The sequence below is a fragment of the Danio aesculapii genome, chromosome 9, assembly GCF_903798145.1.
Source record: "Danio aesculapii chromosome 9, fDanAes4.1, whole genome shotgun sequence".
Lineage (NCBI taxonomy): Eukaryota > Metazoa > Chordata > Actinopteri > Cypriniformes > Danionidae > Danio > Danio aesculapii.
In genome coordinates, this window is record NC_079443.1 from 26,287,477 (window position 1) to 26,314,792 (window position 27,316).

General features: G+C 35.3%; 2 protein-coding genes across 5 annotated transcripts in view; one reads left to right on the forward strand and one right to left on the reverse strand.

The window, feature by feature from the left end:
• Positions 1-146: 146 nt before the first annotated feature.
• On the reverse strand, positions 147-11,806 carry rubcnl (rubicon like autophagy enhancer). The gene is made up of 12 exons (XM_056465881.1): positions 11,719-11,806; positions 10,457-11,119; positions 9,342-9,513; positions 8,038-8,074; positions 7,833-7,965; positions 7,542-7,675; positions 4,714-4,778; positions 4,385-4,623; positions 1,202-1,263; positions 965-1,118; positions 790-880; positions 147-631 (listed from the first exon to the last, which is right to left on the reverse strand). The coding sequence occupies exons 1-12, from the start codon at positions 11,719-11,721 to the stop codon at positions 528-530; spliced, it is 1,857 nt and encodes a 618-aa protein (XP_056321856.1). The 5' UTR covers positions 11,722-11,806; the 3' UTR covers positions 147-527.
• A 706-nt stretch (positions 11,807-12,512) lies between these two features.
• The window catches only part of lrch1 (leucine-rich repeats and calponin homology (CH) domain containing 1), an 81,380-nt gene continuing 66,576 nt past the window's right edge, over positions 12,513-27,316 (forward strand). For all 4 annotated transcript variants that reach the window (XM_056465316.1, XM_056465317.1, XM_056465315.1 and 1 more), the window contains exon 1: positions 12,513-12,864. In XM_056465316.1, the coding sequence (XP_056321291.1) occupies positions 12,636-12,864 (229 nt within the window). In that variant the 5' untranslated portion in view covers positions 12,513-12,635. The remainder of the gene's footprint in view (positions 12,865-27,316) is intronic.

Below are 27,316 nucleotides of genomic sequence, written 5' to 3' on the forward strand. Positions count from 1 at the left end.
ACGCACACACCTACAAAAAGTGTGAAAATATGTTTTATGAGGACCAAAAGTGTGTACATCATAGTGTAAAGTCTGACTGAATGTTGAATTTGAATAAATTTTGAATGCAACTAGAGTCTTTTGTGCCCCCACCCATCCCCCCCCCCCACACACATTCCACACATTTTTAAAATGTCCACTACACCCCTGTATATGATCTTTTACTGTATTTTTCTTAAACAGATTTTATTGTTCATATGTCAGCTGTGTGTTGTTAAATGTGCATGATTCTATGTAATCATTAAATAAGCTTTATGGACAAAATTGAGGTTGGCTGGTCTATATCTAAAATAATGTTTATAGATTATGCTGTCTACAAAAATCCAAATTTAACATAAACAATTGAACATCAACATCAGATTATAAATATAACAGACATTCATCTGTGGTTCACAGCATATACAAGTCAGTCTATCAAGAGACTGAACCGTTCTAGAGCTCTGAACACCCAAAAGCTTTAAAATGCAGCAAAGAACATGTAGGAGATCTCATACACTCATGTCTTCCTGGAGTTTCTTTCGTTTCTGGAGTCTGGCACATTTGGGACATGATTCATCACGGAAACATGAAATGTGAAAGCAGGCTCTGCAATCTAAAAAAAATGATACAAGGCAACAGTCATTTTGTGTAATAAAGTAATGGCCTCATATTGGCTCATTCTCATTGAGTAATGTGGACAGAAATATTATTTTAAAACGAATTTGAACATAATTCTGAAAAAAATATGTTGGTGGTGCACACTGATTTGACCTTGGCAGCGGGCACAGGTATCTCTCTGAAAGGGGAAGAGCACTTCCTTTCCATGACAGAACTCACAAATAAAACCTTTGGCCTGACATAGCTGTAAAATAAAGAGAGATGATTGTTAAACACTTTAAAGCACTGAATGAACACGGTGTGGGTGTTCAAATAATTGCTTACAAACCTCACAGAAGTCTATGTGAGCAACTGAAAACTGCAGCAAGGCTTTGGCTACAGGACAGAGCTGACCTTTCTTCACCCTGAGGAGGTCATCCATGGAGAACAGGTGGAGATCCTGCATCAGGTGAGCAGGAAGTTGTTCGAACTCGTCAAGGACTCTGGTTGAAGAAATAGGTATCAAAAAAGAAAACCCACCCCCATAATCCTTCTTAAAGAGACAACACATCAATAGACAAGTCACCCAGCTGATAGTCTGCATGTGCTCAGAAGCTTTTTGATGGATATCAGTTGCTCCTGTAGTTCCTAAATCATATGAAAGAATGCAATTAATGACCTGATAAAGTTTATGCTACATAGTTTACCTGTTATCACTCTATTACAAAAAACATAAAAACTGTTTAAAAAGTATTAGTAGGTATTATCTGATTCGTCAGTAGTAAAGTTAGCAACTTTCCAGACTTTTAAAACAGCGTAACAGCTAAAGATAATGCTCTGCCTTTGCCTGCAGGCAAAAGAGGCCATTTTGTTTTTGGTTGGTTTTAGAATGGGTATAAACGGATGAGAGGCTTTACTTTACGGAAAATAAACTGCTTTTGAGAAAAAAAGCTTATTGTAGGAACCAATAGCATACTGGCTAACCTTAGCATTTAAACAATAGTTTTAGATTGATCTATTTTTAGAATTTACAACAAAAATGCTTTTTTATTAGAGAAGTCAGACAGTTTTGCAACAGATAGGATACTTATAGCCTGTTTCATTCATTTGTAAGTTCTCCACAAACAGTGAGAGAAATTTAAGAGATATCATGGGTTTCATGTGATTGGGTTCAGTTGTCCCGCGTTCCTGAATGTATTAGACTCAGACTCTACTTTATTATCCCGTTTAGGGAAACTAAAATTGCAGCAAGGTGCCATAACACAAGCGAAGTTCCATGTACACATTACTAAAATATTACCCACAACATACAATCAATCATGTTGTAGGTGCATCTCCCTCCCCCCTGGACTCATTTAATGACCTAATGGCCACTATTGTAAAATAATTTCTAACTCTATTTGTCCTGCAAATAGGACTCTAAAACCACGTCCTGATGGCAACAGCTAAGTTCAATGGATGACCCGGGGTGCATAGGATACCCCGAGCTCTCTTAAAACAACAGTATGGTAAATTACCATTGGACCAGTTTGGTTAAAACCAATGATCTTGCCTGCCACCTTCACCAGGCTACTCAACCTGTTCTTAAAAGACTCTCGTATCATGAGTAATAAAAAATATAGTAATGAGTACTTTACAACCAGAATAATAATGGTGGACTACAGGACTGTATGCATGATGGTGTTTTTTTACAAAGTGACTTCGCCGACTACTGGCCTGGAGGCTTATTACAGCATTTTTCATTAGTATGTGTGCACAAGCCTGTAGCCAGAGGGGGTTCGGGTGGTTCGAAAGACCCGCCCCTCACCGACAAAGGTCCAGAATTTGTCCCATACATGAGCTCATTTGTCTTATTTTGACTGCTATGCCATACTAAATAGTGAATATACCCCATCATAAAGGCTTTAAGACCAAGCGGAATCCTCGGTTGGCTGTTGTGACTTCAGCTAATCAGTTTTGGTCAATGCAAACATTTAGTTTTCATAAGTTCAACATCCAGCTGTGCAAAAAAACATACAATCTGACATTAGTGAAGTCATCTTTCGCTACTGTATTGCTTTTAAATAGAGAAAATATTTTAAGGGCGACGCAGTGGCGCAGTAGGTAGTGCTGTCGACTGACAGCAAGAAGGTCGCTGGCTCGAGCCTTGGCTAGGTCAGTTGGCGTTTCTGTGTGGAGTTTGTATGTTCTCCCTGTGTTCACGTGGGTTTCCTCCGGGTGCTCCGGTTTCCCCCACAGTCCAAAGATGAACTGGGAAGGCTAAATTGTCCGTAGTGTGTGTGAGTGTGTATGGATGTTTCCCAGAGATGGGTTGCGGCTGGAAGGGCATCCGCTGCATAAAACATATGCTGGATAAGTTAGCGGTTCATTCTGCTGTGGCGACCCCGGATTAATAAAGGGACTAAGCCGAAAAGAAAATGAATGAATGAATATATTTTAGAAAGTAAATTTTATTCTCAATCTTGGACCTTATTCTTCTAACAAAAAATGACCAATGAACATTTTTTTGGTTTTGATGACCATCTGACAATCTCTTTCAGCTAAAATAGTTCTTAAAATGTCACTAAAATGCAGTATTTAAATCTCATAATTAAAAAGTAACCTGTAAATGAGGCAAAAAGGTCCACTTTTTGAGAAAAAACGAAACACCCCTTACACGAGGCTACGAGCCTGGTACAGGATTATTTTTTTTAAAGATTTATTTTTTGCCTTTTTTGCCTTTATTAGATAGGACAGTAGTCAGACAGGAAGTGAAGTGGGAGAGAAAGAGGGGGGTAGGGTCAGGAAATGTCCTCGAGCCGGGATTCGAACTTGGGACGCCCTGAAGTGCTACAGCACCATATGTCAGCGCGCTAACCACTAGGAAGTACAAGATTAATTTGACAATGTTATTTATTTGCTAACAAAACATTTTGTTTAAATCCTAAGGTAAGTTTATCTTTTAGTAAACCACACTAAAAAAATGATTAATTAAATTTACATAATTTTTTTTTAAAAATTAAGGTAAGTGACAACAAAAAAATTTATATGGGCTGAATTTAAACAAACAAATTAAGTTGAACATTAACAAATTTAATTTTGTTTTCAACAGAAGAAAAAAATAGATAAAAGTTTAGAACCATTTGGAGTGTGAGTAAAGGGTGAGGAAATTTTCATTTTTGGAAGAACAATCCCTGTAATATCGTACTGATACACATTTCACAGTATTTCCATTTTGTTCTGTTAATTTGGTCACATTAATGCTGCCTGGGTGATTTTCTAAATTATTTTCAAAAGACTTACTGACCCTAAACTTTTAAAATGTATTGTGATTAAAAACACTACATAATCAGGATTCATCAAATATGCTTAAGTACATTGTGTGTTTGCTAAATTGGAAGAAAACTTTTAATAAAATGTGTAGTGTTTCGTTGTCTGTTCTGTTTGTAATTCAGAAAATCTGCTATATTAAGTTCAGTGAACTTGAAAATGTGAGTTTATGAATTTAAACTAAACTTGGCAAGTTTTGCTAGCTTGATAATGTAAGTTAATCTTTTAAAACTAAACTCCAGTTAACTTGAAATAAGTAGCTGGGCCAATTACAGTATTTAACTCTGTCAACTAAACATTTTAAGTTGAGAAAAGTCAAAGCAACTTACAGTAACTGAGTCAATGCAACAAGATGACCTAACTAAATTAAGTTTAGTGAACAAATAATTTTTCACAATGTACTGTAAGTTCTTCTGATGAAAAAATTGGGATTCAACAAATTGTCATCAGCAAGACTCACTCTGAACCGCTGGAGCTCTTTGGCCTGGCTGTACAGGTTCTTGGCCACACTTGTGAGTTTGAAAATTGGTTGCTGCCATATAGAGTCCAGTAACTGTCTGGAAAAATGGCAGACCGGATATCGAGCAAAATCCCAGTTATTCAGAACCCGACCGGGAATCACAGTTTCCAAACCACCATGGCAGCCGTCACAAAAGTATCTACCCAGATAGTCACAATACCGCAGTTTCTTCATATACCCTTGGGAAAGAGAAGCAGTCGAGATTTAACCTCAAAGGACTGAAATCTCTGAATTACAGGACTCTTATTAGGAGCAGATTCAATACTCACTGGCCTCAATTTCAGTACCACAGCCGGCACACAGGAAGTGCTGAGAAGCGATAACATCACTGCGTCTGATTAACAGATAAGCATAAATATTGGTAACACTTTAAAATAAGGTTGTATTAGTTAATGTTAGTTAATGTACAGTATTTAAGAACATGAACAAACAATGAACAATATATTTATTACAGTATTTGTTCATGTTCACGTGGGTTTCCTCCGGGTGCTCCGGTTATCCCCACAAGTCCAAAGACATGCGGTACAGGTGAATTGGGTAAGCTAAATTGGCCATAGTGTATGTGTGTGTGCGTAAAACATATGCTGGATAAGTTGGCGGCTCATTCCACTGTGGCGACCCCAGATTAATAAAGGGACTAAGCTGAAAAGAAAATGAATGAATGAATGAATTTGTTCATGTTAGTTATAGTTAATGAAAATACAGTTCATTGTGAGTTCATGTTAACTCACAGGTCATTAACACATGTTAACAAGCATGAATTTAGATGTTAATAATGCATTAATAAATGTTGAACGATGATTATGTTGAACAATTACTGTTCTTAGTTCACACTACTAAATACATTACTAATGAAACCTCATTGTAAAGTGTGACCTAAATAATTATATGAATACCCAATTGAATAAAGAAATGCAATTAACTGTACAATGTAATTATCACCAGGGGTCTCAAACTACCGGCCTGCAGGTCATTTATGCCCCCCCCCCTCCCTATGACCCTCAACTGAAGTAAAAACTATAATATAATATTTTTAAATTATTATTTTATTATTGTGTAGTCAAATATAGCCACTTGTGGTTTTGACCCACCACCTACTGCACTATATATAAAGTTTAGTTTTACTTTTGGTTTCTCTCAGTGACTGAAGTTGAGAGTAAGGTATGCATTTCTTTCTGTGACTGATTTTAACATTACTTGTCTAAATTTGTAGTGCAAGTAGAGTACTGAGTATCTGTTGTACATATTACTAAGTAGACCTTTTAAAAGTACTCAAGAGTAGTGAGTATTACACTGTAAAAAGCTGATGCATGTACATGTAATTTGTAGATGTGTGTAAACGTAACATTCTGTAGTGCATTTAGTTATTGCCCAGCAGGTACACAATGTCATAAAACATTAGGTTAGATTTAGGTTGTGACGTCAGGTGACCAAAATTCAATGTCTAAGGGTCAGCGTCTAAGGACAGTGTTATTTTGATGTACAATAACAATGTCGAATGCATTAATATTTGGTTGATTTTAGGTTGAGTTAGAAAGTGACCAAAATCCTGAGGTACAACATCAATCTAACGTCATGTTGACTTCCTGTGCCTGCTGGGTGTTTAAGGCCATTTTGGCCATCATACAGTAAACATCCGTCATCTTCTCATCAGTGACATGCATTTAAACAGTCTCTGGGTCATTGCATGTAAAGATTTTGGACATCTTCTTGGACACTTTTAACACTTCCAAATAGTTTGCTGTAATTATAAATCGCCCATGTCTTGAGGTAGTTCATTATGATGTGATTTACCGTCTATGCTCGATTTGATTGGACAGAGATCACAGCACTAATTTTTCTAATCCCCATAGACAAGAAAAAAGAAGTAGTGACTGCAGGTTGAAGGAAAGTAAGTACCGATACAGCATTAAAAATATACTCAAGAGAAAGTAAAAGTACATATTTTTAAAACTACTTAGCAAATTACAATTCCTGATAAAACCTACTCAATTACAGTAATTTGAGTATTTGTAATTTGTTACTTTACACTACTGTCTATTTTTAATAAACAGTGATTTATTTTCTCCTTGTTGAACTATTACAAAAAAGAAAGAAGAACACCTTCCAGTAAAGTCACAAGTTACCCAAACTGCTTTCTGATCTTCTGTTCTTATGTTGAGTACATTATCTGTTAAACTTTTGCTTAAGCAACACAATTGATTGAGGCAGAATAATAATAATTATTATACCAGTAAAAGGGATGCTAATTCTGCAGCTGAAGCGAGTTATGTGGTTATTTTCATTGACAAATTAAGACAGTATTGATAATTAGCTATGCAGATGTATGCCAGTGTTTCTTCCCATTTCGATAAAATTTCGCTAAACCATTAATGTGACTTTTTTTTAATTGAATAAGGTTCCTTTTCCAGCATCGAGGTTATAATGTAATTAAAATACAATCAGTTAAGTAGACTTCAGTATTCATTTAGTTGTTCAAGCATAAAATGAGATGAAAGAGTTGTAACCGCTAGTGCCGACAGGATCAGCAGGCAAGCGCAGAAACACCGTTGAAAATACTGGAGTAAAATAAATGTTCATATTTTACACACATGGCGTGGGAAAATGTAATTTAATGCAGTGCTTTTTGTACAATCTAGACCAATCTTTATATCGTATATCAATCTGGCAGTGGAGATCGTTGATTTTTAAAGAAAACAGACCTTAAACGCGCCGATTTTGTAACTGCATACAGTTCACCAGAAGCGCTTGAGCCAGGTTACTGCAAAATTAAAAGTCCTTCTGCATATACCCCATTGCTGAGTTTGTCTAATGCACGGCCATATAACAGCTAAATGTATTTCAGTAGCTGGGCAACGTGATTGAATACGCATTACATTTGCAAATTTGCATTACCAGTGATGGCACTTGAAATATGAATGTCATACCTGTTCTAAGATTCAGCAATTTCATCAGATTTGCCCTTTCTTCATGTACTTGAATGTTAAAATGGCCCTCATGTGAATTATCAGTCACTGCAATGGCCCCACGCCAATTTGAGTTTGAAAGCCCTGGTCTAAACCCTGTAAAAATTTAACCCTGTAGTTGTCCTGCTTACCTGTGTGTTGGCTGGACACAGAAGATGATCTGAAATCTTGGTGGAGCCCAGGTGAATGTTCCTCTCATTCTGGTCTTCATCATGATCTCTTCAGATAAACTAATCCTCTCGCCTGACATAATGGGGAACAAGACCTGTGGAAAATATACAGTTATTATGCTTTGTATAAATTCAATCACCTTAAATTGTTTATGTGTGTACAGTACTATATAAGTGAAAAAGAGATGGGCGTCTGTGGCTGCACCTGCGTGTGTTCACAGTATAAATGTGTGTAAGTGTAACCATTCTCACTTCCTGCAGAGCCGAGCTGAGGTTGACGGGGTTTTTCAGCAGCTCAGAGGAGAACCACTGCTTCCTGAACTCTGACACCAAACGATGGGCTAAATCTTCAGCTGAGCACTGCGTTCTGGAGCTCTGGAGACAGCTGCAAACAAAACAGTACTGTCTGGAAATTATGCACACAAAATGTTGACAGTATATAGAGTTCAGCGCTTACCTCTGAAAAGAAGCCAGGGAGTACCTTTCAGTGTTTTCTACCAAAGATAAGATAAGAAAAAACAGAGAGAAAATACATTTTCTATGCAAAAACCTCTAAATGCTGTCTGAAATTTTCCTCTAAAATATGTGTTTTTCTCAGCCTCCTATGTTTATGTTCAGTTTTTTCACTTTAAAGGGAATTAAAATAACCTGTTCTGTGCCATAAAAGTAAAATTACTGAAACTACACACAACAGCCTGTGAAAAATGCTAATTTTAGATAAAAAAAATTTCAGATGGCACTTTTTGCAAGTTATTTACATCCAAACTCTTCAATTGTATTTGATTTTTTTTATTACACATAATATATAACATTTCACCATCTTGGAAACATACAGAATGCATTGTATTTTGAGTTATTGAGTGTTAAAGCAAAAACTATTTTGGGATCTTTGTTACTTTTTTAAATAAAAGTCCCAAAATGTATACAATTTTTAAAAAATCTTTGCCATAATTTATGAGTCCATCTTCCAAACAATGTTTTTGATGACATTTGTATGAAACAAGAGTGATAAAATTACATTTACTAAGAGACATATCTGTCCTGCCGTGGATGTCACAGAACAAATATCACATCTACTACATGAATGAACACTCATTATTCATTTAAGAAATATGCATTTAAGTTAATGCTAACCTAGTTTAATTTAAGGTGTATAACTACATTGTCCAGTTCACCTTACGCATCAACTATGTTAACTTTTGAACATTTATTTATTCATTCATTTTCTTTTCAGCTTAGACCCTTTATTAATCTGGGGTCACAAGAGCAGAATGAACCGCCAACTTATCCAGTTTTATGCAGCAGATGCCTTTCCAGCTGCAACCCAACACTAGGAAACACCCATACACTCTTGCATTCACACACATACACTACGGACAATTTAGCTAATTCAATTCACCTATAGGACATGTCTTTGGACTGTGGGGGAAAACGGAGTACCCGGAGGAAACCCACACCAAGACAGGGAGAACATGGAAATCCTACACAGAAATGGCAACTGACCCAGCTGGGGCTCGAACCAGCAACCTTCTGGCTGTGAGGCGATTGTGCTACCCACTGCACCACCTGACGCAACTTTTGAACAGCATAATAAAATTGAAAACAGAGAGTAGTTACTCCAGCAAAATGTTAGCAGAAGTAAACCTTTTTAATGATGACCTGTTCGTTTTAAAGACACCAGGTCAGCATTAACTGTTCTCTGGCAGGACCACATCACATGTAAATGACACATGGATTTTTTGCAACACAATCCAGGCTTACCCTCAAAGCCGCTGTCAGAGGAAGCGACTGAGTCTGTTTTTGAGATAATGTGTGTTTCACATCTGTCTCGATTATTAGGATTTGCATTGTTTGATTGCTGCAGACAGACGGCCCATTTCACAGCCTCCAGCACTTCCAGAAGCATATCCACAACCACAAAATGAGCATTTTCCTGCACACAAACAATAATATCTGCTTAAATTATAATATGAGTACAACTAAGAAGTTTTATTTTTACATATTTAAAAAAATTCAACGCAGCTCCACCCAAGGTCATTATTGGAAACTCTTACAAAACAAGATCATCAAAGGACGAATTACACAATTATATAACATATTAAGAGAAAATCAAAAAGAAAACTCTGAAAACACAAGACTAGCATGGATCCAAGATACAAAAATGGATATTCCAGTAGAGGACATTGAGGTAACTCAATATAATTCACAATTTATTTCCATTCAAATTCCTTTAAGTCCTGGATTTTGCATATTATATATGTATTAAGACAAATATGCTTCGTCTACTAAAGAAAGAAAATTGAATGATTTATGTTTAATACAAGCAAGGCATTGTATTACTTTACATTGGAAAAATTTTAATCGCCCCTCCATTGGACTTTGGTTGTGTAAGAGTCTAAATTATCACATGCATTTGTTCATATGGCAAAACATGTCTTTTTTCACCAAAGAAGGTCCATACTGACTCCAAATGCAGAGACTGATTAGAGCAGGGCTTTTGGGGTTTTCTTCTGGGGTTTTACGATGTGGTCACATGTTGATTGGTCAGTTTGAATGTCTCAGTATTTGGGCTTTGGTAACATGGTCAAGAAAGAAACAAAATAGCTGGTAAACTTTGCTCTGTCTCTTTTTCTTCTCTGTGCTTTCCTAAGCTCTGTTTCTCTCCTTCTCTGGAGGTTATCTTCTCTGGCTCTACTGCTCCCAAACAAACAAACAACTAAACAAACAAACAACTAAACAAACAAACAAATAAATAAATAAATAAATAAATAAATAAATAAATAAATAAATAAATAAATAAATAAATAAGAAAAAGAAAAAGAAGAAGAAGAAAAAGAACAAGAGGAAATATGTAAAAACGTATTACAGTTTATTACCTGGTCCAAACTGTTGATGTCTTCATTGGAATCTCCAATAACAAATGGCCAGTGTTTCTTTGCTTGGTCTGAACTCTTCTGATCTAATAGTGGGATGTCAGAACAGGCCCTTCTTTTAGTTTTTAACTCCTCATGTAAGTGTCCAGAAAAGAAAGGGAGGCTGTGAAACTGAGTGTCCTGAGAGACATGTGAAATTCTGGTGCCATGTTGCTTATCTGTGAGGAACAGCATCTGTCTTGAAGAGCCCTGGAGTGAATCACACTCATCAAAGTTTCTCTCGTTCTCTGAGCGCCTCAATTCTTCCAACATGTGTGGACCTGAAGCGTTCGATTTCAGCCCTGGAGATGTAGATATTTCCCAAATTGGAGGTGTCACAGAGAGACCACATTGTTTTTGTGTGTCTGTGTTTGGTCTCTTGCGGGATATGACAGGACTGCTCCGGGGAAGATGGTACTGTTCATCAGGGTTGAAGAAATCTGAATCACATTCACTGACTGGAGAGTTACATTCACACACTTTTAGTTCACTTTCAGCGATATCATCCTCCTCCTCCCCCACCTCCTCCTCATCATCGTCAGTGGGATTAGTTAGGGGATTCTCCCAATCAACTAACCATTTAGCAAAGTGCAAATCTCCAGTTGTGCTCCTACTACCAGCATGTGCCTGGAGAAACAGACAAGATAGTATAATGAACACTGTGAATGTTTTGATTTAAAAAATGTAATTAAATATTTAATATATTTTTAACATCATACAGCATAAATGCAATGACTTTAAGAAGAGGTCACAATCAGATCAAAATGAAAATTCTATGATCATTTACTTACCCTAACCTGATTTTCTAACTTTTGAAGAATGGACACTTTCACTTAATATTTAAAAAATCAGTGGGCTTCATCACAAAATTTGACCCCACTGTCTTTCAATGAGAGAGAGAGAGAGAGAGAGAGAGAGAGAGAGAGAGAGAGAGAGAGAGAGAGAGAGAGAGAGAGAGAGGGAGAGATAAATTGATTTTCTTCTATAGTAAATTTGAAAAAGTTATTACCCCCAAATGTTTTCTTCTGTTTTTCTCAGAAGTCAGCGCGCTTTAACAAGTTTGAAATGACACGAGGTTTGGTAAAAAAAGACCGGCTGCACTTTCCCTTGTAAGATTTACAACTTCTTCAATATGCAGATTGTAAATTATATACATACGCTTCTCTATGTTAATGCTTTTGATTATGTTGTGATCTAGCAAAGAGATAAAATCCAGCAAAACTCACCATATCTTGTTTGAGTAACCTGGAGAGAAGTTGAAGCTTTCATTTATGATATGATCTGATTCGCTGCAAGCAGTTTGAGAAGTTTCACTTCCTTGGTCTCTAAATATGAGCCAATGTGCGAATTCTTTAGAAAAGCAGAACATGCAGTGTCTTGCCTGCTTGATTAGAATACTAATGAAACCTACTAAACATAGTAACATTCCTTTATGGGCATTAAAGTCATATAAGATATAACATAGTTTCTCTCTATATAGTTAAATAAGGTTAAACATATTGATATCTTTAAATATAAACATGCTTACCTTTCAGAATCTTTGCAAAATATGGTCAGTTAATAAAAAACAAGTAACTTATTCAATTAATAAGTAGGGTAGAAACATCTATGACCAAAATATATTTAGAATATTTTGCCGCTTATAATGATTGTAGATCCTTGAATGAGCAACATTTTAATTCAAAATTTTTATTTTATAATAATATAGTTTAATTAACTTTAGAAATAAAACCTTAAAGGGATTTTTTAAAGTTAATTGGAGAGCATGCATATATTCATAGTGTGCTTAATATCACTGAACTGTGCGTAAAACAATGAAATGAATTCCAGAAAGTGAAAATATCCGCATATTTTACGTTGATCTTCATACACTTAACTTCAATAACATCATTGCATGACATATTAATGCACCACAGTTTGCTGTTCCAGTGAACGTACAGCAGATGCCGCTGCAGTAAAGCCCAGTAAACCCGTTATTGGCACGAGCTCAGGTCCATAAACAAACTGCGCAGACGCGTCATAATGGACAGCCAGAAAGCGCACTAGGAGGAAACTCACCTACTGCTGTGGAGAGCAGCGCATTTTCAGTGGGATATACAGATAACAGAGTTTTTCGACGAGCTTTTTCCCCGACGGGGCGAATATGGCGACGCTGGGACCGGAGCCCCGTCCTCTTTCCCAGCTGCCTTCTGCCGCATTACAGACGAATCTGAGCGGATTGGGCTCCAGCACGAACCTGCCCCTCAACCGGGGCTTGGAGAGAGCGTTGGAGGATGCGGCGAACTCTGGATTTCTGAACCTCAGTACAAGAAAACTGAAGGAATTCCCACGGACTGCATCAAATTATGACCTGACGGATACGGTTGAAGCAGGTAACGTGAAGTGATGCTGTGTTTGTATTTAGCACGCTGTGTGTGTGCGCGCGCTCTCTGTCAGATGCGCTCAGAATAGTTTCAAACGGGAATGTGGCCCATAATTAGTTTTTTGTCGCATTTTTACCACTATGTTTGGGCTTTTCAAAATTGTCTTTACACCGCTCGAAGTCAATAGAATCAGACAAAACGTTTGTGTCAGCTTGTGTATAAAATGTTAGAGTATGTTGCTGACAGGAAAGTGCTGTTGTGGGCAACTTTAGTTGAATCCAGATGCGTTTGTAACGCCCTGGACGGAGCTTTGATGATGTGACGGACGTTGTTGTTATTGTCGCGGTGGACTGTCCGCGTACAAGACTTCCTATTTGACCAGCTTGTGCACATAATGAGTACTATGGAAATCCCCTTACACTCATGACAGGAGATTTCATTTCCATTTCTGGAGTTTAGAAGAGCACAGCCTACGAAATGAAAATGAATGCATTTGTGGGTTTTGTTTTGAAACGGGAACCATGAAGGCTGATGTTCACAGGGTCTACTGGGATTAGTTCTTTTGTTTACTTACTACAAGGCGTGAATAATTAACTTGCTGCTCTTACGTCATTGAGGATGCACTCTGAGGAAACACTTGAGCATGACCTCAAAATGTTACGAGTTTTAAGCAAAAAAAAAAAAAAATAAAAAAATCTAAATGATTCATTTAGTGGTTTAATCTGTATAGTACATTAGTGAGTTGGTGAGTCATCAACTATCTAATTTTACCATCTTTCTATTGTGGAATTAGAAATACGTTGCTATAATAATGTTCTGAGTTGAGGCAGTATTTCTTGTGTAATGAATGAGTCACTGAATTATTCACTTATCCATTTTGTCAACGTTTAAATTAATATATATTTTAACTATTCCTCCTTCCAATTATTATGCCCCCTTTTACCCTGTGTAGTAAGAAAACAGTACCTGAATCAAGTAGTGTCGAAATTTTTGACAAAAGTTGGTAAAACTTTTTAAAAATTAACTTTAAGGTTCTTAAGTGAGTAGGTACCATGGGAGAGGATTTACGAATTGCAGCAAAGAACATGTGAAGTAAAGTTTAAAATACAGTATGCAATAGTGGACACAGCCATTTTTACCATTTGATTATTTGTAAACACAACATGTTCAGTGTTAACAAACCCATATTCATAATTCATCCTAAAAAATACTGTAAATCAGAATTATTAGCCCTCTTTGATTTTTTTTCTTTTTATGTTTAACAGAGCAAGAAAATTTTCACAGTGTCTGATCATATTTTTTCTTCAACGTCTTATTTGTTTTATTTTGGCTAGAATAAAAGCAGTTTTTAATAAAAAATTTTTTTAAGGTCAAAAGCTTTATATTTTTTTCGATAGTCTAAAGAACAAACCATCGTTATAGAATAACTTGCCTAGTTACCCTAACCTGTCTAGTTAACCCAACTAACCAAGTTAGGCCTTTAAATGTCACTTTAAGCTGTATAGAAGTGGCTTGAAAATATCTCGTAAAATATTATTTCATCATGGCAAAGATAAAATTAATCAGTAATTAGAAATGAGTTATTAAACTATTATGTTTAGAAATGTGTTGCAAAATGTTTTCTGTGGTAAACAGAAATTGTGGAAAAAAAAAATAAACGGGGCTAATAATTCAGAGGGGCTAATAATTCTGACTGCAACTGTATATTCCATAATGTAGATCTTACTGTGAACAGTTCATCCCTGCATGTTTACTTATTTGACCTCTTAAAGGAGCAATGTGTAATATTCAGAAAACGTGTTGTTGGTGACACTGATGGTCGTTAATTGACCCGCAACCAGCAGTTGATATTTGAGACTCAATATCATTCAATGCCATGCCATCCACACAATACTGAGAGTGGCATTTAGGTGATCATGCAAATCTTTACTCCACACTTTCCTAATAACAAATTAAACAATGATAGCAGTGAGAAAGCAGCAGTTAAGAAAGCATCTTATTTTGTCCATATGGGTATGTTTACACAAGCTCTGCATTTCACTGTGATCATCATAACAGATGAGTTTACATACTATGGAGCGTACAATAATGATATATATAAATGCAGAGTTTTGGCAGAGTTTACATTAATTGTCAGTTTATTTAGTTTATGAATGAAATGTCTAGCTATGAGCCTTGAGTCTGGTTAAAACTTCCTGTATTTATGGGTCCAATCAATGTAATGCTGTCACACGGTGCTATTAGCTCTCAAGCTTCTGTGAAAGAGGCGCGATTCATTCACTTAAAAGATTCGGTCACAAGTAGTCGTCATAATGAACGGCTGCATGCGGTTAGCAATGATGACAGTGAGGAATGTTCAGAGAGCGGGATCTGCTTCCGTTCTCCATGAATTCCTCCACACTCCCCTCGGCTAGGAGGCAGGAGAGCAGCTAAAATAGGAAACAGGAAAGGGCAGACTGTGGAAATGGCAAATTCCTAGCATTCTTAAAAGCTCTTCTGAAGTACTTTAATGCAGGACATTTTGGTTGATTTGAACATAAGAAGTGTTAGTAAGTAACTCAAAAGTGCTAAGTTTTGCTGCTCATGCTGTGACAGATCAGTTGCGTTTGCTCCTCATTGTGTTTTCATTCGATACATTTCAATAGGCTCTGTTCAGTGGAAGTACTGTATTTGTTTGGACTCATTCAGGTGTTCTGTTTCACTGCTACAGCTGATTTCTCCTCACAGTAGCTCTGGATTTTGATTTTTTTTTTGGTCTGCAGACTCATTTCAAGCTGGGACATGCTGTCCCAAAAAACACACTCATTCTGTTGCATTCTTTACGATCTTACGGGAAGAATGTTTCACAGTTTCAACGGTGGTGCTGGGTATGTTCTATTGCTAATAAAACTGTATAGTTGTTTAATGTATTTTTGTCTTTGAGCTCTCTCTTCTTTGGGTAGAAATGCTCTGTTTATGATGTTGTGTTATGAGGTTGTGTTATAGTCTTTATCATATACAGTTCATCAGTGCTTACATATTAAAATAGTACAAATTGCAGAAAAACATAAAGTTTTTAGCCGAATTAAAGGGAATTGTTGGATTAGCGGCATCGTTTCAAGAAGGGTTTTTATAAAATTCCAGCATAGCTGAAAATGAAAGTGCACAGGTCAATACCTGTTTTAGATACACAGTAGTATGCGGGAGTATATTATGTGAGACAATTGACATGCTCATTTTCTATTTTGTAAAGTTTATATTGAAGACATTAATGATTTACAACACTGTAAAAATCTAATATTTGTCTGTTTTTAAAATGGACCTACAATTTAATTAAGATTTCTTATTTTTCTTGCAGCATGTTAATAATGTCTAATATTTATTTATTTATTTATTTATTTATTTATTTATCTGTAACTAATTTAGACAAACTGGCCTAAATATATACACCACTTTTTAAAATATATTATATTATTATTATAAAATTTAACAAATACAAAAAAGCAGGCATCAAAGTTTCTACAAAATTATTAAGCTGCAGCACTGTTTTTAACATTGATAAGAAACTGATGAACTTCCTAAATAAGCATATTAGATGATTTTCAGAGGATCTCGTGACAATAAAGATGATGATGCTGAAAATTAAACTGACATCACAGGAACAAATATAATTTTGAAATATTGAACAGAAGGGAACTATTAACGTTAATACTAAAAAAAAGATATTACTGCTTTACTGTATGTTAATGGAATCTATTAAATATTTATGTATAAGAGACCACAAACTTTTGAACAGCTTTTAGTGAACTAGAATGTCAGCAATTTGTCAAATAATGTGAAAGTGACTGACAAAAACAGGTGAACCATACAGTGAAATCTATATGTGTAGTTGTTAAATGTATTTGTGTCTTTGAGCTCTCCCTTTTTTGGGTTTATGTTGTTTGAGGTTGTGCTTTAGTCTTTATCGTATGTACGTCAGTGCTTTATATATTATATATTATATATTGTGTGTCATAGCCGAATTATAGGGAATTTTCTAGATTAGAGGCATCATAAAAAAGCAGGTGAACCATGGAGTGAAATCTGTATGTATAGTCTAATCTATAAAATCCCACAGCCAGGGAATATTTTAAACCAAATACTTCAATTTTGAACACATGTGGTCTGCACAGCATCTCTTGGTCACACAAGTAAACAGATCAATTCTCATATTAGTTTCAGTGCATTTTAGTGCAGCATGTGCATGCAAGGTTAGGTGTGATCCTCCACACACACACTCTTCACATTCAAACACCCACATGCATTACCTGTGACCTGTGCTCAACTCTCTGCATGAGAGAAGATGATGATGTCATGATGAAGCACACTCTCTTTCTCTCTCTGACTCGGCTCCTACTTCTATGTGCTGTCAACCCACGCAAGTACGATGCACATTAGCTTGCACACACACTCACTCACATAAAAAAATTATGCAACAAGCACCTTTTGCTTTCCAGTCTTTGAATAGGAATTCACATAGACACAAAAACACACAAGCTGGTCTACACACAGACACACACTCGCAACACAAACCCTCTTCCACATGATAGCGTTTTCATAAATGTGGGCATGCAAGCACGAATCCTTTTTCTGACAAGCTCCCTGAGTCGTGTCTTTTGTTGTGGACAGTCAAGGTTTAATTTATGTGTCACAGCAGCTAATGGGATTGTAGTAAGTGTGTAAGAGAAAAGGCATTCTGGCGTATAATCTCAGAAACGAACTTTCTGTCTGTTAGTGTTTGGGTGGGTGGATGCAGAGGTGTTTAATGCATGCTTAAAAGAATTATAAGATAACACCCACACACCCGTGTACACACAAATACTTCAACCCCCAATGCTGGGTATGCGTAGGAGTGCGTCTTATCTCTGGGCAACACCACTCTGGATAAACATTTTGCATTAAATATGCATTACATCAACACCTTCCAGAGTGTTTGCTAATGCACCATGGCAACAACCCATATACCCATCACAAACCCAAACACGGACTGAACTTGAAAACAAGGGAAGGAAGAAATTAGAAATGCATTTGGGTCTACGGGGTCTCTGCTGTTTATATTAACGTTACATTAACATTCTTGAGTGTGAGAATGTAAAGCAATTTGTTGCTTTAAGGTTATTCTCCTTTTTCAGATGTTATTCACACTGCAATGAGGACATCAGGACATCATTTGTAGTGCATTTAGTGCTGACCTGAACTGACTGAGCAGACAAAACATATTCAGTTGGCAAATATAAATGAATATGGTAGCAGTCAGGAGCAACACACTGATCCAGCAAAACCTAAGTCCATTGTCATTGTTGTTGTCGTGTGAATTGTTGTTCATTTACTGTATCGAATCAGGGAGAAATTACTTGCATCATAGCTGAAATCAGTGGTAAAGGACCAGGGGGGCACAATGAATTAAGATTAAATCATAATGCAAATTTGTATAAATAAATATATTGAAGTATAAGTAAATGAATTAAAGAGCCCCTATAGTGCATTATAAAAGGTCATATTTTGGTTTTGGGGGTCTCCAATAACAGGCTGATATGCATGCAAGGTCAAAAAACACTTTCATTGTCTTATAATATGCATTTATTTTTACCTAATTATCCCAATGATCCAATATGATTTGTTCAGTGATTCATTTGTTCCCAAACACCTCCTTTGTTAGCTAAGCTGCGCTGATTAGTCCGATGACCCAGTCTGTTGTGATTGGTTGACTGGGTTCAGCACGAGACAGAGAGAAATGCCCACTATGGTTAAGCAGTAGCACAGAGTATGTGAGAGCCCAATGCAGGAATGCATTAAACAGTGCAATTAAACACCAGCATATTACTCTACTCTTAATGCTAATCGCAAATAATAACAACGACGCACATTCAGTATTAATCCACATTGTGGAAAAAGTATACTAAGTAAACTACTTTAAAAATTGACCAAGCCACGCATGTGAGGAACAGCTGATGGTGGCCATAGCAAAGGCAAACGGCAGAGGATTGCGAGTTCAGAAACGCATTTAAATTGTTAAAGGAAGAAGCATGCATTGCGTTTTCAATGTAGTTTTGAACACAACATGTGAGTAGTCCATAAAGATTTAACCTGAGAGATACAATACAAGCACTGATCCATAGTAGATAAGTGATAACAAGCCGTGCAGAGCGATTACAAGTTACAACACACAATTTTGCAAGCAAGGATTACAAAAAAACGAGGCAACAATTTTAGTTATGATCCAGAGGAATAAAAAACTGGTCTATATGAAGTGACAAAAGTCCCTGTCAAAGTCTCTGCTGCTCCTTCCTTTAATAGTGAATAGCCGGCAAATCCCACATTACAGCGTAGGTTATTGTTTAAAAGAAAAAAAATGACAAAAACAAACATGGCACACGGTTGGCTACGTGGTATTGTTGTGAAAATGAATTTTAACCCTTTATTCCCCACACCCAAATCTCCATATGACATTGATTGTCATCCTCGTGTCATGATCAGCCTTGATCCCCCACGCTCCACTAGTGTCTGAAGGGAAAGGTGCATTCTCGTTTTACTGGATCCAGGACTATTTGGTGATGTACCATATCAACGTCGATGCTTTCTGTCAAAAGATCCGAACCCAACATGATTCATTTATTCGACTTTGAGTCGAGAATCTTTTTTAAAGAATCAATAGTTTTAAACACGGTGCACTTTCAAATTTAAACCCCAGCTGGATATTTTCATTCACTTAGTGCTGTGTTACACAAGGGCATTTTCAAAAACCCATAGGGGCTCTTTAATAAAAAATAAAATCGCAGGTTCCTCACTGTACACTCTGCACAGTTAAGTTCCAACACTGCTCCAACACACTTACCTGTGGGTTTCAAACAAGCCTGAAGGACTCAATTAGTTTGATCAGGTGGGTTTAATTAGGGTTGGAACTAAACTGTGCAGAACTGTGGCCTTCCAGGAACTGAGTTTGACACCTGTGCTGGACACATGTATGTTTTAAAACTACAAAAAAGTATTCAGGGAAAAGCAAAAATGGGACCAACATCAATTTTGGGCAAAATGCACATATTCAGTATAATAATACACTTATTCAGCTGTAAACATTCACTTAAAGCATAACCAACTGTTTTAATGGCACTCAAAAATATTGTTATTGCCAGTGTTGAGTAGCAAGATGTGAAAGAGAATTCTGTGTTTCCACTGTCTGTGTGCAGAGAAATGGAAAGGCTTCTGATTTTATTTTTTGCTCTTGTGTGTTTAGCCTAAATTGTGAAGGTGATTTAAACCATTGTGAAAATCCAGCAGTGACCTGATCAGGTCAATAATAATAATAATAATAATCATAATAATAATAATAATAATAATAATAATAATAATAATAATAATAATAATAATAATAATAATAATAAGTAAAAAACAAATGTTCTAAATCTTTGAAATATTAAGATTTCAAATGTAATAATTTATGATTAAAGAAAACAGAATAATAAATGTTATCTTCTTTTGGTAGAATCATTGTTCATAATAATACTCAGTTTATTAACTAATGTAATTAATTGAACCTTGCTCTTCAGTCTCATTGAGTTAATGAGGATTTCTAAAATGTGTGAGTGTGTGAGTGTGTGTGAGTGTGTGAGACTTAATGGGGGCATCTGTGTCCTGAAGGGCTTTGGCACAGTTACGCTGTAGGGTGTTCCAGCCTATGCCATGTTTCTTGGCCTGTGAAAGGGTGTCACAGACAGCACTGCTTCTGAATGGATTTGATAGCTTGCCTTTGAAATCTGATGCTGTGGGACTAAAAATGCTAAATATTGTATATGTTGTGAAAAACATTGTTCTGTAGGAGAATTATTACATTGATTGTCCACTGATACACATTTAGATTATCTTTCATAAATTGAGATCATTATAATTACTCATTATACAGTTTAGAGGGCGTTTTCACAAGTTCACACTTTTTGACCACATGTAATGCGTCTTTTTTTCCTCAGCTCAGTTTTATTTTTGTATTGACTTCAGTCATATTGAAATTGTTTCAAAGTTCAAGTGCACGTGTGCATGAACCGTTATGATTCATGATTTGCAGTACTTCTTTGCATTTGTAATTGCACCAGAAACAGGTTTGATGAGAAAACATTGTGACAGTTAATGTGAATTTTTATAATATTCAAAGCCCAAGCCTGCTGACTGCTTCTCTGAAATTACAGTTAAGACCGTTTTAAAGGAACACTTTTTGTACAACTCCCCTGGAGAGTTTTTTTAATGCAATCAGCCAATCTTTGGGTCTGACGGGAGCACTTTTAGCTTAGCTTAGCTTAATTCATTGAATTGGATTAGACCATTAGCATCTCGCTCAAAAAATGAACAAAGTTGATATAATTTTCCTATTTAAAACTCGACTCTTCTGTAGTTACATGCTAAGATTGATGAAAAATGAAAGTTGCTATTTTATCTGCTTGTTAAGTCGTGACGTACCGTAGCCGCTACTCATTTGAATTGAGAAAATATTCGTTTATGACCATATTTCACACATTATCATATCACACATTAAAGTCAATTTCATATAAGATCATGCTGCACACATTAGTCTCTAGAATTGCTGCATCTCAGACCCCAATATTTTAACAGTTTATAAAAAATGAATCACTTTCTGGCCATCTGATATTAGGCATGGATATATATATATATATATATATATATATATATATATATATATATATATATATATATATATATATATATATATATATATATATATATATATATATATATATATTTCGATCGTGACTTTCAAAAGTATTACATTGCTTTGTAAACATTTATTATTACCATTTGTTGAGTCTCCCAATACAGTTTGATATGGTGCTTAGACCCAGAAGCCGATTTGCGAGCATCAAACTTAACTAGTGGATAGGCTGCTATGGGTAGGAACTATACTATCATTACGGCAAAATAATCAAGGTGTCTTGCTTCTGTGCTATGGCTGCTGCAGCAACAAGCCTTAGACTTGTACCACCAGACTGAATCTGCATAATATATCAGTTTTCCTGTTAAACAAGTGACTTTAAAGCATTCAGGCACAAAAAACAAACAAAAATATTTGTAGCTTTAACAAAGATTAATTGCATCCTATTTACATAGTGAAGACTGTGAAGTGTCTTTTTATATTGTCAATATTTATGTCCAACTACCATTAAGACTTCCTTATTTTATTATTACTTTTTAAATTGAATTTATAGTTGAATTTATAGCACTCCTCTACAAAATCACCCCAACAATTCTGTAATAATGAATTCATTACAAATAGAGTTAGTCAAGCCATCTGGTGAAACATACATTTAATACAACATACAATAATAACTAAAAAATATTAACAGACAGTATCAAGACAAGCACAAACTGTAATTGATAAAATGTGCTTCGTGTGAAATGCTTTAAAGTGATAGTTGATGGTAGAGGAGCACGATATTGGAAAAATGACACTATTTTTACGATTGTTTTATTCTGCCATTAAATACTGCGATATGAATACAATTTCACTAGATGAATTGAATAAATGTTTGTAAAGAATCTATAACTTTAAATTGATTGGGAAGATTCTGTAGGGGAGTGCATAAAATGTTATAAACAATCTACAAGCACAGATAAATTCAACAAAGAAAATATGCTAATTAAATAAACAGTGTTTTATTGTATTCTGAAGAGTTTAAATATGTTTAGGAATACAGTAATTGAATAATGAAATGTAAAATAATACTGCAGAGTCTTCATTTCAAAAACAATTCAATAAAATGAATTGCTTTTAATTGCAGTAAGTTTTCTTATGTCCGAATGCCTTTAAAACCCTTACACAGGTAAATTATAACCCAGACTCAAATTTGCATAAACTTGCGATGTGACTGTTGTGAATGATCACATCGCGATATTGATAATCAAACTATACATTGTGCAGGTCTAGTTGATGGTCACCCTTAACTTCCATAGTCTTCTTTGCCTATATGGAAGCCAGTAGTGACCAACAATCCTTCTAACACCAGCATTCTTCAGAATATCTTCTTTTGTGTTTAACAGAAGAAAGAAACGCATACAGGTTTGGAATTGATGACCAGAATTTGGTTACATTTTATTTGAAGGCAACATAATTACAATGGAACTGCTCGTATAACTACTGAGTAATATTAATTATTTATATGTACTTACTATATGGTTGAGGTTAGAATGTGGGTTAGGTTTAGGGTTAGTTACACATAATTATGCATAATTCATTGTAATTACTATAGTAAGTGCATAGGGCCTGCATAACTACATCACCTTAACTTAGTGTTACCCAGAATTTGTCTTCTGGACGTGAACTACACCTTTAAATGAACCATTTCTAAAGGAAATGCAGTTGAGTGACCTGTCATGACATGCAGAAATGCTTGTGCTCATCTCAGTGTTTCATCTAGTGCCAAACACACACACACACACACACACACACACACACACACACACACACACACACACACACACACACACACACTGAGATCACTCAGTAAGGAATTCTTTTGCTTTATTCGTTTTTGTTGTCAAATGTTATTTTAACCATGGCTTATAATTTGATGAATCATTTGAAATTATAAAGTTGCATTTGCTGATGTATAATCAGACATGGTGTAGTTTTGTTAGGTACTTAATGTCATTTGTAAATAAATGTTTAAGCGTTTTTACAAGATGTCAGGCTTTTGGGCTCCACTGTTCTTAATAAACAGGTCTCTACACATTTTGTTTGGCAAACTAATCCATAGCCCTGCCAGATGTACTGAAGCGACAGGTCTGGTCTTCAAATACCATTTTATGTGTATATTCTGCACGCCTCATTAAGTGTCATGAATGTAATTTGGACTTTACACTATAATTTTGTTAGCCGAAAACATTTTATAATTTTTTTTTTAATATGTTGGAATTATTTGAATACCCAAACAAAGTATTGTGAGATTTTTGTGCAAGCAGTGTGTGTGTGTTTTTCCCATGTTTCTCCAGGAGGAAATGGCCTTTTCTGCACATGTTATCATACAATGAGCCAGGGAGGAGACAACATCCTGCCTCTGTCTTACAGAACAAACCTGTGTGTTGTGCTGGTGTACAGTTAGAAAGATACACAAATTAAGCAAGGGGCATCTGATGAAGGCCAGAGAGAAAATCTATAGAATCATCTGAACAGCATCACCAATGTGGCTTTAAACCAATGTAGAAAGACCTCCATAAAATACTTCAAATCACATTTCTGCAATAAACTGCTCTTTTAGCGAGGGAGTAGGGCTGCACGATATTGGAAGAATCTGATTTTTACTGCAGTAAATTTTGCAACATGAGTAAAATTTTTACCAAATCGATTGAAGGGGTCCTTTTTTTTATTTAGATGGATTGGGGTGAGATTGTAAGAGTGTGAATCATGTCAATAAAAAAATAAACAAATTGCAACCAAAGAATAATTACATTAGAGCAAAGAAAAAAGTAAAAGAAACAGTGCCTTATGGTTTCGCGTAGAGTCATTAACAGTAATTAGGTACAGTAATGGAATAATGAAGTGTAAAAATAACACTGTATAGTCTTTATTGTATTAATAATTCAGTAAAATTTATTTAAATTAAAATGTACAAATGTATGTTTGGTGCCTGAATGCTTTAAACTCTCCTGAAAAGCCTTTAAAACACATTCAAATGAGAAAGTTTCACTCTGTTATGGTAATTCTTTCCAATGACTCCACCAATTTCATGTATTCTCAATTGTTGTGCTCAGCAACTATAATCTCTCAACACTGCAAATCCTATGACGTGACTATTGTGGACACACACATTGCGATGTTGAAGCTGGATTGATATATTATGCAGCCCCTCTTGTGAGTAAATGGCATTTTACTACCTACAATACATAGAACTACCAACATTACCATTTAAAATATCTTCAATTACTGTATTTTGTTTTTGAACAAAGCGTTTTTCATCAATAAAGTGATTAATGTGAAATATTTATACACTATATTTTAAAATACAATTTTTGTTTTAGCATCAATCACTCCAGTTTTTCTTGATGATTCTCCAGAAATCATTCTGATATTCTGATTTGGTGCTGAAGAAGGACAGTATTGAAAACAATCGTCCTGCTTAATATGTTTGTGGAAAGCATTGTATGTTTGCCACTTTTTTTTGGTAAGTAAAATGATTAAAAGAACCATATTTATTTATGAAAAAAGATCAATGTTTTTAAATTCTGATCAGTTTTCTGCTTCTTTTTAGCGATGTGCAGTATGGTTGCATAATACTGGAAAAACTGACATTGCAATATTTTATTTTTCATACATAATACGATATCGAGTATAATTTCACCAGATGAAAAGAACATCTCTTTTAGGAAATAATTCATAAATTTAGATTGATTGGGATGAGTTTGTAGGGGATCACATCTTTGTAAAATGTAATAAACCAATTACAAGCATTGATAAATGGAGTGGAGCAAAGATATAAATGAAATAAACAGAATTTGATGTTTTTCTGGGTGTCTAGCTTTGTATTAGGCAAAAATGGGAATGATGTAAATGTAAATAACACTGTATAGTCTTCATCGTATACACTGAAAATATGATTCATTAGATTTACTGATTTATTTTTTTTAAGGTTAGTGGTTGCAAGCAATTTATATGGACTGAATTTAGACAAATAAACATAACTAATTAGTACAAATTATTAAATTAATTTAATCAATTTGTATTGGGACAACAAGAAGGAATTGTGCGGAACCCAGCATTTTTTACAGTGTATAATCCTGACTCGACATTGCAGATTCTGCGATGTGACTATTGCAGTTGCCCACATTGCGATATCGATGCTAAAATAATATATTGTGCAGCCCTAGTGTGCATATATATCTTTTATAAAATCTTGGATTGGTGATCTGGTTGAATAGAAGGTGGAATGTACAGTACAGACGGCAGCTGTTCGTGTCCTTGAGACTGTGAAATTACCCAGATTCATCTGCCCTACATACACTCTGAGACACTCATTTGATCAGAGCTCCACCCAGACACCAGAAAGAGGGTCAAAGTGTGTGTGTACCGATGAAAGCGATATGCTTGTAGTGTATACTATAGTAGTGGATTATTTTTTAAATCTGAGTTAATCTTTGAATTTGTTTATAGCCTTGCTGTTCATTGGCTTACTTAGTTGGCAAAATCAAAGAAATAGATGGAAAACTCTTCTGAATAAAAGGTTAATGGCAGAGCTAAAGCAGGTGTCTTGTACTTGAAGGGTTACTAGCTGTGTTATAAAATGTCTCACTCGTTCACTTATTCACTAGCCTCTATAGTGCTTGGCTGCGCTGTAAAACCCAACAGTGAAAAGTGACTAAGTGAAATAAGTTAGTTTGACTTATAATTTTTTTAAAAAGTTTGACTTAAAGAAAAAGAGTTATGGTAACTCATAAAATGATTATATTAAGCAGAACTCAAACCTAATGAGTTATGAAGAGAGTTCTTACATTTTTTTGTGTTAACACTAATGCTAGAAGCAATACTAAACCATTTGAGTATATACACTATAAAAAGTGATTAGTTGCTTAAAGCGAGTAAACCAATTGCCTTGTAAGCAACAAGTTGGCTTTACAAAAATAAACAAACCCATTGTAACTTGGAACTGCAAGTTGACTTAATTTTTATCATTATGCTAACTGTACTCACTTTTTTAAAGTCAACTAATCATTTTTACAATGTCAGACTATTTTAGCGCGTCTGTTTTCAAATAATTACTGTAATTATCACAATATTACATATTTGGTGCTTCATTAAGTCTATAAAATATACAATTATAGCCTGTATTGAATTTAGAAGACACATTGCAAATTCTGTCTGGCCCTACTTATCGGTTTACATTGTATAAGCAAAGAATGAACTTAAATCAGTGACGCTCACTTTACTCCTACCCGTCTGCTATATGTTCATGTATTGTATGTCACTATTCATTTGTCACAGTTTTGTATTTACAAAATGCATGCTTAGCAAATTTATTTCCTTTCAAATTATTAAATATATATATATATATATATATATATATATATATATATATATATATATATAAAATCAAAAAACATTAGTGATTGTCATATCTGGTTAATAAAAAAAGAAAAACAAAGCAAGGCATAAAAATATAAAATCTATTTAAAATCTATCTAAAATCTAAATCAATTTAAAACAATTTAAAAATGTACAGTGAAAATCTGTAAATAATATTATAGCAAAAACCTGCTGTAAAATGTGAATATACCTCTGCCATATTTATTTTTCTTTTACTCTCTATCACTGTTTATTTAGAAACCACTACAAAATGTCTGTCAGCTGTTATAGTGGAAATGAAAGCAGTTTTGGATACAGCTATGAGAAACGTCCAGACCAGTGTGTTTAGGTAGGTTGGAATGAGAATCTGCAGGACATTGACCC